General features: G+C 41.5%; 1 protein-coding gene across 1 annotated transcript in view; it reads left to right on the top strand.

The window, feature by feature from the left end:
• The window catches only part of TRPC7 (transient receptor potential cation channel, subfamily C, member 7), a gene marked incomplete at its 5' end in the record, with an annotated part of 29,708 nt that overhangs the window by 1,169 nt on the left and 12,446 nt on the right, over nucleotides 1–16,093 (top strand). Inside the window, 3 exons of the mRNA XM_010136788.1 lie at nucleotides 4,250–4,466; nucleotides 9,838–10,071; nucleotides 11,887–12,151. Coding sequence (XP_010135090.1) covers nucleotides 4,250–4,466; nucleotides 9,838–10,071; nucleotides 11,887–12,151 — 716 coding nt within the window. The remainder of the gene's footprint in view (nucleotides 1–4,249; nucleotides 4,467–9,837; nucleotides 10,072–11,886; nucleotides 12,152–16,093) is intronic.

Below are 16,093 nucleotides of genomic sequence, written 5' to 3'. Positions count from 1 at the left end.
GGAGGCTTATAGAGGTACTTAAATTTTATCAAAATGACCCCTGGCGCTGGTAATGTATTCAGTCTTGAAAGCATCTTCTCCCATTTCTTTTAAATGCTACTGAGGAATCCTTTCTAAATTTGTCAAGGCCAAGAAGTTATAGATCCATGGATGAGGATTAAGGAAAGACCATAATTTAAAGAGATTTATATCAGTGCAATCAGACAAACCTTTTCAAAATGGTCTTCTAGAATATCTGAGGTAATAAAACATGTTTAAACTTGGTGCCCACCAAACCATCTCCAGGAAGAGTACTTTCTCTTAGAATAATTGAGAGTGTAACTTCATTTTCTCAATCAACCCAAAACCCCACAGCTTTTATGAACAGAATTCCATAGTTTCACTCCGAGAAGTGCATGTGAAAGCCGAGCTGTGTTGTGGGGGGTTTTGGTTAGGTCATAGAGGCAATTTGTGTATAGAATAACCATGTTGAATCTGTTCTGTCAGACCTCAGTCTAGCACGGTCTGTTTAATTTCCTTCACCTCTTTTGAATATGGGTCTTGGCACATCAGCCAAGAGCAATATTTGTGGTGTACTCTGAGAATTACAGAGGTTTCATTGGCATATAGCAATAGGTGGGGAGAACAATTAGACTACAAATAAGTGGAGAATTTAAATGAAAAGTAGAAAAACTAAGGGAAAAAAAACAAGACAAAATATTAAAAATAAATTAGTTTTACAGCAGAAATAAGAAATTATTGAGAAAGCTATTTGATTTTAATTTCTTGAGGTAGGTGAATTAAAATAAAAAAAAAAAGGAGGAAGTGGGAGTTAACTTTTCACCAACTGTGATTTCATTACATTAAGCCTTTCCTGTGTTCTCATTTTTCAATGTCCTTTAACATCCCGCTTCAGACTGTGAAAATCCGAATGCAACCTTCTATCATAAAGTCAAATTGAAAGTTCCTTCAGGCAGGAATTGTCTTTGAACGCATAGCTTTGTGTGCTCAGAACAATGTAGTCTTGATTTTTGATTGAGTAACGAATGCATTTTTCTCCCATGAATTGCTATTAGGTTCAAGGGCTGAGGGTTGATGCAAGAGCCTTGTATCCTCTCGTGGTTTACACGGGCAGCATATCCACAGACAGGATGGTGATGTTACCAGATCTGTGTAACGCCCTCGGCAGCCCAGTTGTGTCCTGTGTTACGTATGATTTGTTTGGTTTTAAGTCACAGAAACTATCTTGATGTTATACAACTGGGTAAGGAACTAATTTTTCCATAGAAAAAATCAACCAAGATATTTCACTTAAACCAATTCAGGTTTTTCTTAAAAGACACATGGATTTCCAGGGGCTTACTTCTGGCCTTAGTGAGAAAAGTGAAGGAAATCTCTGTCATGTGGAATACTCCTTGCAGGAGCTGTCCTGAACAGTACTACTGTGCATCACATTCTTCAGATGTATTGGTCAAATTCTGCAGGATTTCTACATAAGATAATAGATAAATTCAGTCTAGAAATAATTCTTTCTCTAATGTATCTTAGCAAGGAATGTGTTTTCAAGCCTTTAGGCCCTATCAGAAAACTGTCTTTAATAAATCTCTGCAGGGTTAGAATGCACCAAAAGCCACCCTCAAAGATTTGGTAACTGAAGTCTGCAATATTCTTCAGGATTCTGCCATGAGCATAGTACTGGAAATAGTGATGGCTTGTTTCTTCATGGTGCTTCTATCTTTATTTGTTCCTGCCTCTTGGAGTAGAGATTAATCGGCATTTGGAAAACTGTGTTTCAATATCGCATTTAATATATTTTCATTTTGACATGTCTGCACGCTTCATTATTTTCCTTTAATACAGACAAGACACTAAGTCACAAAGTGAGCTATTCTCGTAAGAATGAACCTTTGTATTCACACACTGTCAGTGTTTCTGTCTGAGCAGTGACAGCCGGGTGCTTCCCTGCAAACCCGATTTGCTGAAAGATGGTATTTTTATTTTGAAAAGTAATTGAGAAATTGATACATCTGAGTAGATACACATACCTTGAGCTTAGCTGTATCACATCGCTTGAAGAATAGATCTTATTGTCATAAAGCATTAAGCTGACTGAAGGAACTGACGCTTCATTGATTTTTTACAGAATATTCTAGTCAACACTTTCACCTCCTGTAGCTTTTAGCTAAAAATCAGATTTCTGAGAAGATATGAAAAGCTTCAGCTCAAGAAAAAGATTGTAAGCTTTCCGCAGGGGATAAACTGCTGACATAACTCTAACTAAACACAGACTTTAGTTAAATCAGAAGAGAACTAAGTGAAATTACGCACAGAATTCATTTCATTCTGTAATACACGGAATTATTTCTCCAATAACTGAGACTGTGCTACTTTAATCTCAGGTCTCTTTTTTTCTTTTTTCCTACAGACAGCAGAGAAAGTCGAATTATTTGGGGAGAATTCATGGTTCAACAGACAGTGATTTTTCTCTTGTAGTGAATCCAGGGTAGAAATGAGTCTTGTACAGATTGCAAATGCACTTTCATAGATCTAAGCTGTTGAGGCCCGTATGACCACATTGTTGTTCTACTTGACTCCTGCAATTCGATCTCGCTCAGACAGGTCATATGAGGAAAACAGCTGAGATTGTTACTTTATGGGACATTGTCCAAAAGTATCCCATCACCCATCAGCTCTGTACTGCAAATAAATGTTCTGCTGGAAAGCACACATACACCCAACACCAGCCGTGAAAAACTGTTGAGAACTGACACTGCACCAAGGTTACAGCAGAGGAGTGAACCAGCATCACGAGTGTTGGGATTGGCTTGAACACACTTCACTTACTCCTACATCTGCCCTAATATTCCTGGACAAGACTGAAGAAACCTGGGGTTTGATTCAGTGCAACTTCTACCCACTTAAGCACATCCTTATGAGCCTCAGAAGAAGCAAGCGTGTTAATAAGGGCTTGGGGATAGAGCATTTGTTTTTCATCTGCTTTATTGGAAAGTTTCTGGTGTTTAGAAACGTGCAAATTTTTCAGTAGGATTTACTATTCTGCCAACTTCATCAAAGATATATTTGACATTTTAAAAATTAAGAGAGCAAAATGAAATAAGAACCAGAATCATAAGGCTCCCTTTAAATTTCTGCTAGACCTAGTGAGACCTGCTTTTAAAATATGTCCTGCTCTGCAATGACCAGAGAACTGGGCTCCTTTGAACAAAGCTGCTGGTGGTGATAAGAAAATAAGAAATTTCCTTTTTCAGTCCTTTTTCATATTTCCTGTGAAGTTTTATGGCCAAATCAGTAGATATTTAGAAAATTTGAGCATACTTTGACATCAAGAGAAATGAATCAAGGAGTAATATACTAAAAAAAAAAAAAAATCCTATTTGCACTGAGGGGGGTTGGGAAAGTGCATGTACAGGTCAGCACTTCCATTAGTGTCTGTTGTGTCCAACACCACAAGCATCAGTCCTTGTGCTCCTAAAAATGCTTCTCCTCTGACATCTTTCTGGAGCAATGTTTTCTTAGATCACAGAAAATGTAAAATGAAAAGAGTGGTACTGTAATTAATTAACAAAGAAAGCTTTTCAAGCAGAATGGAACAAATATTTGCTATAGTGAAGAGATCTGCTGCTTGATTCTTGGCTTAATATCCTGAAATAAATCCTTGTGTTCTGAGGAGTCAATCCCCAGCTTTTGTAGTAATTATGGGAGAAGACCATCATACCAAAGCATCTTTAAAGCACTATTAAAGCATCTTTAAAGAGAAGGCTAGTTCCTACACATCATTAGTGAAGCAAGAATTCAGTGTTAACAAAAGATTCTAATGTGTAACAATGATGTAAGGGCAAGAAGTGGGATTTCTGTTGAGGCACACAAGTACATTCATGTAACGCTTAGACACACAAACATGTCTCTCATATAAATGTCCTGCCTCTTAATTTTTCACTTACCATATGTCCCGGACATATAGATATTGTATGTGGATATAAAAGAGCAATGCAAGATACTGCCATGCATAGAAAATTATCCAAAGGGTGTAATTTGAACTGCGATGCGTAATGTCTAAGAAGAACACCTTGAACAAACCTAAACTCTGTTTAGTTCATGATCGAATGTTCTGAATCCTTTTCTGGAATCAGGATTCTGAATCCTTCTCACCTCAAGCAAATAGTTCAAACTTTCATAGGAAAAAAAATTCCAGGAGATGGATAAGCAGAAAAAAAAAAAAAATCTGTATCTTGTGTGTGTTTTATTGCAGTTGGGACGGACTCTCCGAAGTCCTTTCATGAAGTTTGTGGCACATGCAGTTTCTTTCACAATCTTCCTTGGACTGTTAGTGGTGAATGCTTCAGATCGCTTTGAAGGAGTAAAAAATCTCCCCAACGAGACCATCACGGATCATCCAAAACAAATATTTAGAGTCAAAACAACTCAGTTCTCATGGACAGAATTGCTGATCATGAAGTGGGTATTGGGTAAGCAAAACCAAAATGTCTACAAGTCCTCCATATTCAACATGACTGGGAATAGCATGATGGGCAGTAACAAGACTAAGGAAAAAAACCCAAACCAACCACCCAACCAAAAAAGCCCCTGAAACAAACAAACAAACAAAAAACCCAAACAACCCACCATGGGGGTAAATGAGAGGCTGATGGCAGTATTTAGGTTAAAACAGGATCAAAGAAGACTTTGAACTTGGTGACTGCTTTTGAAAATATTGAACGATGCTTAACAAATTCTCACTTTCCTGATTTTCCACTTTCATGGTGAATGCTACAGCTGTTGTCTGTTTGCCTCTTTAATCATTGCATATTAAAGAAGGCGTAGAAACACAGAGCTTCAACATAGGACATTGCTCTATCTAAAGAGAGCAGAAAGAGTTGTGTCCAGTGGGTCGTGGGTGCCCACCAGCCTGTTTCATTACCCTGCTGTGAGATCCTGTTACAATTCACTGAATCTCAGTTTCTTCCTCTGCAAAGCAGGTACATTGTTATTTACTTTTTTTGCAGTGCACTCTGAGGTCTAGTGATGAAAGCTGCCGGGTAAATAGCAGTTGGATTTTATGAAACCTTAGTATGGAATTGTTACTGGTGAGAGGACAACACAGCTCTCAAATCTTTTAAAAGAAATGAGGTTGTAAAGTAGGGATTCAAGCGGATGAGCCCTTCAGGTGCGAAAGTATGTCATGTACACAAGTTAAAATTCCAGGGACTTTTAGGCAAATTCGGATGTGTTTCTTTTCCTGTAATCATATTCTTATTCCTGGCAGGTCAGCTACCAGGTCAGCTGCCTTGAACCACTAATCTAAGCAAGCTCAGAGGAGTTACTGGGAAATTGAGCTTTATCAGCTCTGCAGAATCTCTGTCTACCTCTTCTGTATCTATTTTTGCTCACCACCATGATTTTGAGTCTTTTATTGCAGCAAATAATTCCGCTGTTCTAGAAGTACTGATGACATTAAAACCGCTGCAAAATAGGATAGGGCTGCTCTATCTGATGACTTCCTGGCCACCATTTCTTTGTTCCCTGTTCCCGCAATAGTCAGAATCCCATACAGGATATTAGGCTATAAAATGCTGAATAGATGCCAGACTGGATAGAGTAAGTCTGTAAGATATATTTTTAAAATATTAAAGATTTGGAAGGGATGATTGGATTTCAGACTAGGCATTCTTCTCTCATAGGCTGTAGATATCTGTATGCTTGGTGAGCTCCTGAGAGAAGAAGAAAATATTTCATTTAAAGCAAAGGTTTTCACTTTTCTGGGAGAAGAAAAGTGATCCATTGTACAGACTTCTGAATATAATGAGATTTTCTAATGACTGCCTACATCAGCACTGACAATCTTCTCTGTCCATTTTACCTGCCTGCCTACATCAAGTTTCAGCAGTACTAAGGTGAAAGGTTGGTGCCTGTGGCCTGCAGACAGCTGGCATGGGCACTTGTTGAGCCCTGTGTGTGACCCTGAGCTTTAAGGACTGTAAAAGCACTATGGGTGGTGGATTGCCAGGTCTTTTGGTGCAAAAATCTTATAGGAAGAAATACAATTAAATAGACATAAACATTATAGATAAATATCACAGGTAAAGTTACCAAGACATGTTTTTCCAAAGAGGCAAATGTGAGTAGACAGCAAGTATGTGTTAAAGTAGAATATTTCTAACTCTTGTGTACTAAATGTACATAACTATTTTCAATCCTACTTGGCAATATCTCCAGTTGCTGTCTTCAGACCCAACAGTGGAGGTGTGCTAGCTCCATTTCAATTCATAGGACAATCAGAAAGTGTGATTTTATTTGTTCTCAGCCTGTAAATCCCTTCTTTCTGTTTCTGTTTTTTTCTTGTTTCTCCTTCATACTGTGGCACCAGCGATGAATGCTGATGACACATTACTTGTTCCAACCACAGCAGATCGTTTTTGAGAAATTAGCTCACAGGTCCCTGAGCTTGGTTCTTTTTTGGGGAGAAAATTGGATGTCTTGAGTGATCTGGCTGTCAACCATGAAATTACGATGCATGTTCAGAATACCATTATTCGAGGATAATGTGATACATTAGCATAGCGTGGCCACAAGTGAGCACAACCTGGGATAGCCGTCTCTGCAATTAATCTTGCTGGAGAGAAGAGATTTGATCCACGTGTACGTATTTTAAGAGGAAACTATGAGTAGGAGAATTTCAGGCTGGAATTATGGAAAAAAGACACCATTACTGTCTCCTGCTCCCAACTATTTTTAATGCAGATGGGTGATGGAGTACACCCAGCAGAGGCAATGCTTTTCAGCTGGGCAGGCACTTCATCCCGCTCCAAAACTCTCTATCAGAGGCTTTACTTTTCATTCACCTGCAGCTTTGTGATGACTGTAGAGCATTGTTGGATCAGCCAGGCAGTGTTAGTAGCCCATTTAACATCCCCACCAACATACAGATGGTGGGAGAACACCTTTTTGGTCTCACTCTTCTTTGTTACAAATGAGCATCCAAGGACTGCAGATTATAAACCTGCTAGTGCAGAGAAGTACTGCGGTATATGTCTGAGAGCTATATGTCTGCCCCCTTCATCCATGGGGCACAGAAATTTTGGCTCATGCATCTGTGGCTCATTGTATGCCTTGACTACCTTTCCTGCTGTGGCCAGGTCTTCCCACCTCTTGCCTTCAAGCGAGGAAGGCTGTTTTTTCCCTTGTGAGCAATACGGACAGAATCGTGCTGTGGAAGCAGAGAGGTTTCATGCAGAGAGTCGAAGTCCCCACTGGGAAAGCAGCTGACATAGCAGTTAAGCTCTGGGTACACACAGTATGAGCACAACTCTCTCTCTTAATCCAACAGCCTTTGGCAGATCCAGGAAGGCTCAAAGGCAGCTCTGCCACATCAGCGGCCCGTGATTTCCAGGCCAGTGCATACAAAAACCTGACAAACTGTTCCTTTTTGTGCACAGGAGTTGAAGAGCACTACTTGCACACTTCCATTTTTCTTCCAGATGGGCTGTGTCTGTAGCTTGACTCTCCCTTCCCTGCTGAATCTAGAAATGCCCATCAAGGTGACATTTCTGATTATCCCTGCTGTGGGAGAACAGGCACAAGAGTTATGCAGAAGCTGGAGATCAGAAGCTGCTCATATCCCACATCTCCATGCATCAAACTCAGGAAAATTACCTGTCCCAGAGCTCCTGGGGACCTCAGAAACACCTTACTGGAGTGTAATCACATCCTGGGGAATCTGCTTTGCCTACTTGCCTTCCCTTGTTTCTTACATCCCATCCTATATCCTGCCCCTGAATTTTAGCTTTACTTAAGGAGAAGTTTTGAGTTACTCTCACAGTGTATAGACAATCACCCAGCGGTACTGACCAAGTAATTACTGTAACTTTTCTACTTGTCCTCAACAGACATTTTTCCATATGTATGGATAAAAAATGATTGTCACACAGTTGACAGAAAGAATGATGTAAATCACAGGCCAATAGTGTGATATTTTCACAGAGAAATTCTAATTTTAGTCAGTCTACTCAGTTTTAGACATTTCTTACTTCATTAATCTGCGACTTAGGTATATTAAGTGGCCAAGATTAGAAATAAATTTCGATGGGAAAGTTAATATTTAAGTCAGAAAAGACATTCTGAGACATCAGTGAACCAGTGCTTTGGTGGGCAACGTCACCACGCATGTGATATTTCCTGAAGTGCATTATACGACATGGAGGTGTAATGAGTAGGACTAATGCCTCCTATCTATCACTTCTGGAATACTCTTTTTTTTTTTTCCCCAGCCAGAAATGTTTCTTTAATATTTTATCCTTACTCCAGGATAGTTTTTGAGAAACCAGTTCTTCCACCTTCTCCTTTAAGCAATTACCCATGGTGAATGACGGCTTGGGATGAAGTTCCTGCTTTTACTCAGCCAAGCGCCTGCGGACTTGAGGAGAAGAGCTGGGAGGCTCCTCGCTTGACCTCCCTCTGACTCTGCTCAGCACTCAGCAGACCTCAGGCTCTCTCCCAAGGCAGATCTATACAGGGCATAACCTTTATCAGGATACATCTCCAAGGACCTGAGTGGAGATTCTAGGACTATGAAGGCTACAGGCTAGCTGTGCCTTGGCCAATGGTGGTATCAATAGCTTAGCTTTCCTTTTTCTCCCAAACCCTTCCCTGTGCACAAGGACTGACAGCAGCAGTCCTTCATTCCTGCACCCTCCGGCTCAATTCACAATGACTTGTTTTCTTGCCTATAACCCAGCCTTCGACGGTGCCTCTTGGGACACCGTGTGCTTCCAGGAGTCTTGAAGAAGTTAAGCAAATGCATTTACATGCCATACCACAAAAGCTTCCAGAAGAAGAGTTCACAAAAAGGACAAGGTTGCAGGAGGCCACATGGAAGTTGGCAGGCACTGCTCCTTGATTAAACGTGAATTGCTGCTGCTATGGAAACAGGGTTGGGTAGATGCAGGAAATATTTATCAGTCAGTTAAATATTCCAATACTTTAGCTATACAGAATTCAGATTTTGGCCCTGGAGCCTTGCTCTGACTGAAAGTTGGGCAAGGTGATGAATTCGTCTTGAGCTCTTGGCTCCATTTTGCCCACCGAATTCACCCGTTCCCCCCAGCACTCCCCAGTGGAACATGGTTTTCAAAACATTTGAATTTTCTGGGTTTGGCATTTAAGTTTATCTGTAAATCTATTGTCAAACAGATCCTAAATTCAGGCTAAACTCCGTGTTTTCAAAGTGGAAGATCAGACTTTAATGTATGGAAATTCGTTATTTTTTAATACATTAAACTTTATGAGAAGTACTGCAAGGGCAGAACTTCTGTCTTACCTTTTATCGAATCATACTGTGTTTACTTCTAGATCACATCTTCTCTCACAAAGACCTGTTTCCTTTCTCAAAACAGACCCACCCACTGTTTTAGGGAAGAAGGGAAATGTCAGCAGAGCAAGCACTACCATCTTCAGTGGCACAGTTTAGCAACGAAACTTTGGGGGCAAGAGAGGAAATACACATTTTCTTATTTTTCCCAAATAGATCAGCAGAAGGATTTTCTAATGACTTCCATATTTCTGAACCGTGCTTTTTGTGACGTCACCAGAAATCTACTTTACTATCGACCCATGCAGTGAAATTTTGAAATTTCTACCTCATATACACAAGAGGATGTATAAGCTTAAAGTTTTTAATAGTTTTTAAGAAAAGATGACACAAACTATTCCCAAGAAATTCAGTTTAATTGGAGAGTTATTTGCTTTGGTCTTAGAAGCCACTGTTAGCCAGGAAATGGTCTGTCTATACACAAAAAGCACCTTCTGTGTTTGCTGGTTAAAGGTGTTCTGGCCTTTCCGCAGGCATGATATGGTCAGAGTGCAAGGAGATCTGGGAAGAGGGGCCACGTGAATACGTGGTGCATCTCTGGAACCTGCTGGACTTCGGGATGCTGTCCATCTTCGTGGCATCTTTCACTGCCAGGTTCATGGCTTTTCTCAAAGCGACTGAAGCACAACAGTACGTAGATCAGTACGTTCAAGATGATGACCTCAATAATGTCACCCTTCCCCCTGAAGTTGCTTACTTTACTTACGGTAAGATGCTTTTTGCTATCTAATCCTTCCTATTCTTTTAGGCTGATGTGTGACTGTGCTAAAAGCAGCTTGCTTTTTGTGATACTTATGTAGTTTTTTTCCTGATTAAACCAAGTTATTCTTCTCAGATCTACCCATTCCAGCCATCTTCCTAAGCAGTCAGGAAGGAATTGAGATCTGAGCCTTATTCAGTCTCTGATCTTGTGCTAAGGTTACATTCAGGTCAATCACATCCTGACAAAATAGCTTGAGCAATAACCAGCAGCTGGGAGTGAGCGGAATATAATTTAAATTACAGATGAATGAACCTGCTTGGATTTCCAAATGTGAGAGGGGGGAGATGTGTGAACAAACACAGGATGTGGAGCTGCAATTCTAAGTGCTGGTGCTCTGTTACATCATTTCTAACTGCTGCACCTCTGTTACACCCAACACCTGTAAATTAGAACTATGAACACCAATTACATCCATAAAGTGCTGCTCCTCCAGGAGAAAAACTATTTTTGGAGAGCCTATATCATCTGTAAGTCGTAACATTTGGAAATGCAAACAGTAGCACGGCCTTGACAACACTATTTTTGATGGCTGAAATGGTTTTTGCTTGATATTCACAAATTAATAGAGCTTGGCACCCCAGTGTGGGGCCTGGATTCATTGCATGCAAAGGAGCTCCATTTGCTCCCAAGGCTTGTAAGGCGGTTATTCTAAAGATGTGCTGGGACAGGAGACTTCATCCGCTGTAGACATGCACCATGTGGCACCAGAGGCGTGTGCCCTGACCCCACACCAGGGTGCACAGCCGCAGGCTCACTGGTGGGTCTGTGAGCTGGTGCGACCAGCTCACCTCTTGCTTGCTGTGTCCCCTCTGAAGGTAAGCTTCCTTCTCCCTGCCCAGGCAAGCAAGAGACCTCTGAGGTGACGTGGTTTTCCTCTCTCTGGTTCGCTGCTGACCCATTTAAGCTGAATTTGTGATACAAAGGTGCAAAGGGTCTGGAAAAGAATGTCACAACCGGACCCTGTGAATTCCTCCTTCTGCTGCTCTTCCTTTAGTTCAGATTACTAAAAATAACGCCTAGGTTTACTCCTGTGTCCTTAAAGATGTCACAAGTTTTAGCTCACAATCTTTTCATCAAGAAGCTCAGTTGATGCAAGGACACTTATAAGCTATATTAATATAAATGCTCAAATCTTCAGTAGATTAAATCAATGATGCATATCTGGTAGCAACAAGAAGCTTTCTAAAGTAAAAACATGAGTGACTAAACTGCAAGAAATGGTTTTAATTTAAAGATTACATGAAACTAATATACTTGATGGTTTTAACTCTGTAACTGAACAAATCCTGACTTTTTAATCTAATGGACAGAGATCTCCCTCTCCCTCATGCTTCCTTTCCAAATATTGACACAGTACCACGTATCCAAACCTATACCAAAACTCCACTGCGTTGTGGTTTTGGTTCACCATCTCAGGGGCTTCAGATGCAAAAAGGCACAGCACAGCTGATGTTTGACTGGGAAACAGAAAAAACCAAATTTATTTCAAACCATGCTAATTATTTGCCAAGTGACTTGGGTAAATCTCAGTGACTTTCATATTTCTCATCTTTACCATGTGAAAAAAACATCTAATTCTTCTGACCCGTATTTGTACAGTGTGCCGAGGACTTCAGTGACCAGTTGTTCCAAACTGTTTTTTTTTTTCTTTAACTCCTGGCCAAAACCAAGATTAAGTCTTAAAAAGGGGTCATTTATCATCATAACTTCCATCTAACACTTTTTGTTACTAATACCTAGTGTACATGTATTGTTTTAGCCAGGAACAAGTGGCTCCCCTCGGATCCTCAGATCATTTCAGAAGGACTGTATGCAATAGCTGTGGTACTCAGCTTCTCCCGCATTGCTTACATTCTTCCAGCCAACGAAAGCTTCGGCCCCCTGCAGATCTCTTTGGGGAGGACTGTGAAGGATATCTTCAAGTTCATGGTCATCTTCATCATGGTGTTCCTGGCCTTCATGATTGGAATGTTCAACCTTTACTCTTACTACCTTGGTGCAAAATACAACCCTGCATTTACAACGTAAGTACCTATGCAAGGGCGGCTACTCTTGCGGGACTCAATCCATTCTGGTCCACTGCTGCTGCAAGGTCTGCTCAGACAGTTTCTACTGCATGGGGAAGTCATGGTCAGACTTTGCGGGGTAAACTGGTACCACAGCCTCCAGCTCTGGTAGCCAGCTCAAGGCCTGAACGCAGGGAGACATAGCTCAGAAATGGTTATTGCTGGAAATCAAAATAATAGACCAGGAAAGATGAGATGTTCAGTTTAACGAGCCCAGAGAAGCAGTGGAAAAAGAGATTAGACCTAAGATTGTTGGTTTTAAAACTGGAAGCCAAAATGTCTGTGGAATAAGGGAGGATTTTGGTTATATGTGGTTGGTGATTATTAGGTGCACACCTGCAGAGCAAGCTGCTAGTCGCGATGCTCAGAACAGTAAATCAAACCAGGATGCCTTGGCTGTGTTTCTTAAATCCTGGCCGGGTAATTCTCAGCAGAGGCCATGTGAAAGCTGCACAGAGCATCATGCCAGGTTACTGGCCACGCAGGGCAGTGGGTCTGCCTGGGTCACCTGCCAGTGCTTGCTGTGTGGCTGCACAACCCTGCAGAGGTGGGAGGCCCTGTCTCCACCTTTCAGTGACGACAGAAGAGAAGGAGGTTGGCAAATGCTCCTGGAATGAGATTCAGACTGAAGCTGCTTTTGAAAAGGGAAAAACCTACAATCCTTCGGAGGTGGAACAAAATGCAGTCTTGATCCTCTGGGACCTTGGGAACCCAAGCTCCAACCCAGAGGGACAGCTGAGATCTGGAAGGAGCTTTCAGAGGAGAGGACATCTTGGTTTCCTGCTATGGCTAAGGGACCTGTCCCACACATCCACAGGAGAGCCTCCTCCCTCTCACTGTGATGTAGCACCAGCATAGCACGTGGCAGTCAGCTTTCTGTCTCACAAAACCAGGGACATCTCAGGGATGTGGTGGGTCACACCTGTCTGTGAGGGAAGAGGAAAGCTTGGCATAATGTTTTCCCCTTGCTATGATCCAACTCCCAGACAACCATGCCATGCTTGTAATGCCTGAGCTCCCAGCATTCACCAGACGCAGAGCAGACAGCAGCTGGCATTTGATGTGTCATTTTTCTAATGTGTCACGGTGTCACAGTGAGTTGGAAGCTTAGCTCGTAGCTCGTCTAGGAGAAACAACCTTTTCAGCATTATTTCTGCCCTGCAAGTGCCTATTTCCTTCTAAACGCAGTTTTACCACATCACCCTCTTGTGGGAGATCTAGTAACGCAAGGTTTACTTTCTCTAATTGAGCCAAATATGCCCTCTAGACCTTTCCTGTAACCTCAGGACATGTTTTAATAGACAGATTTATGAGGCCAGATGCAATTACATTTATCTGTGCTTCAGAAGTGAGGTAGAAGAAAATTGAGCATGTGGGATGTGACTTGCTTCTTGTTTGAGGAGAAGGAGATGCCCTTGAAGCACAAGACTTAATGAGAAGTTGGATCGATACCACCCTCAATTGCCTGGTGGCACAGTATCCCTCAGCTACAGTATCTCCCAGGCACGTCGCTAGAGCACTGACAAATTCCAGTCTCTGATGCAATGTGTGGGGTAACTCTCTCCTTAGCACTCATTTCCTAAGTGGGTCTTCCAGTAGTTACTATCTTTTGAATGAAATAATGAGCAAACATTGACTAAAATGATGACTGCTCACCCGGAGTGAAGATCACTTAAATGCCCGAGGAGTGTCTGGACTGGAGAGACTCTTGTCAAAAGGCAGTGTTCTTTGTCCTTAACTTCATCCTTGGGATTATTTATTCTGGAGGGACTTCATGTTGTCATGAAGCAAATTTTCTGTGAGCGTAAATTTTCCTTTTAAGAATTTGGAAGAGGTTTAAAGTAGTTTCACTTTCTTCTGATTATTTAAACACAGAGAAGTGTCAAACGATTATCAGTGAAAATGAACCCTTTCATCATATGAAACAAAGAGAACAGATTAACATTCAACCCCCAAATCCTTCTCAGATGTCTCATTCAATAAGCTAGAAAACCTCAGGTATTCAGTCTCAAATGATTTAATAAGCTAATGGCAAGGTTATACTGGCAGATGGGCACTACCAGCTCCAGCAATGTTTCCCTCTCTATTTTTCATGAGCTGCCTGTGGGTCTTGCTGAATAAGGCAGGCTCCTGCTGCCAGTAACTTGTTCATGAAAGGAAGGAAAATTTCAATATTAGACCTGAGTAAGTACCTCAACTGTCATGAAAATTCACTGGAGCAAAGAAAAACAGCACTTTGGTGTCCTCGTAAGCATTCTGTGACTTCAGTGACTTCACTGAATGCATTTCTTGGGGGGGTTGTTTGTGACTTCTAGCAAAGGTGGGTGAAATGTCACAGAAAGCAAGTTTTATACTCAGAAATGTTACTTTTGGACTACGGGACCTGATTCTCAGAGATCTCTTGTCTGGTCACGACAGACAAAGGCACACTGTATTTTTGCGCTAGTTGATTGTGGCCAGTTCCAAGGGGCGTTGAGTTGTCAACTCACTGGATAGCCTCGGTGAGAAACCTTTGACAAAGCACTCACTGAAATAACTTCAAATTATGCATTTAAGAAAACTGCAGCTTCCCAGGATAGTACTTGGGCAGAAAAAGGAGCGTACATTTGTCCGGATAAGTCAGAGCAAATTGCTTGCCTAGTTCTAACGATAATAAGCAGTGAATATCTGGTGTAACTGAGCCTTCACCTTCCCTCACTATTGCACTTCCGAAATCGTGCTCCTTTTCGTTTGTGTTGCCATCTACAGAGCAAGCATGTAGCACCCCAGTGGCCTCTTATCCAAGTTACCCTGAAAAGTTTCTGTAATTTCTTCTGTTTTAATGTCCTAGATGCGAAGTAGATAAAGATGCAGTGGGCTTTATTTCACACAGTTAAAGACAGAGATTATTTAGCTAACGATGCTATACTTCCAAAACGGGTTTGAAGTTCTTCAGTGCTGACAAGCAAACCATTTCCACAACACTTGCAACCAACCCCAGCTATGTTTATCTGTTTATCGTGTACTGTGTACAGAACACAGCTCTTAAAACAGCCTGTAATTAAGAACATGCTATGCAAACAGAATCGAAACGGGGGCAAGACTGCTTGTGTTCCTCTTGCTTGCTGCATCACAAATCAGGCTGAAGACTACAACGCCACATTTTTTGTCTCCCTCTCCCCAAAGGGGAATGTGATTCACTGTTCGGTGCCAATGTTACTTCGAGGCTTGAAGGCTTTTTCCTTCTCGTTTTACTTTGTTGGTCTGTGATACTTTTGTAGATTGTATTGGCTACATTGCTTTTTTGGCAAATCTCAACCAATCAGTTTAAGGAAATCTGTCTGAAAGGAGCCTTAAGCTTTCATAAAGAGGAGAACAGAAGACTGACGTAAAATCAGAGCCTCGCCACCATCTTCTCTGAACAGCACATGCTGTTTATGGAAACAAGGAAAATCTGCAACCAGAGGATTGCCTACGGTCTGTTTTCTTGATGCAAAATCTTTGTTTAGCTTTTACAGGACTATGTATATTGAAATTAAAAAAAAAAATCCCTCTCCTCTCTCCCCATTGCAACAGTTGGCTCTACCACAGTAGGCAGAGAGATTGCAGTGTACCTGTCTCCACAAGGAGCATCAGTCAGCCTGCACTGCCAGATCCTCCTGCTGCCAGGAGCTGTCAGTCTGGGCAGGACTCCGGACTCCCTCTGTTCCTTCATTTGTCTGCCTTTGAGAAGGATAAAACACCCACTGATCTTTCAGGAAGGGGGTAGATTGCTTAGCTGGAAACAATGAGATGCATCAGCATCTTGGAATCTTTGAGAACTTGGCCCAAACATCCTTGTCTTGTGTTTTAGGGAGATGTTCTCAAAAAAAAAAAAAAAAAAAAAAAAAAAAATTCAACCGGAGTTCCCCTGTGACCTCT

The sequence above is a fragment of the Buceros rhinoceros genome, unplaced genomic scaffold, assembly GCF_000710305.1.
Source record: "Buceros rhinoceros silvestris isolate BGI_N320 unplaced genomic scaffold, ASM71030v1 scaffold12995, whole genome shotgun sequence".
NCBI classification, from domain to species: Eukaryota; Metazoa; Chordata; class Aves; order Bucerotiformes; family Bucerotidae; genus Buceros; species Buceros rhinoceros.
This window is presented reverse-complemented; position numbering and strand designations above follow the sequence as displayed.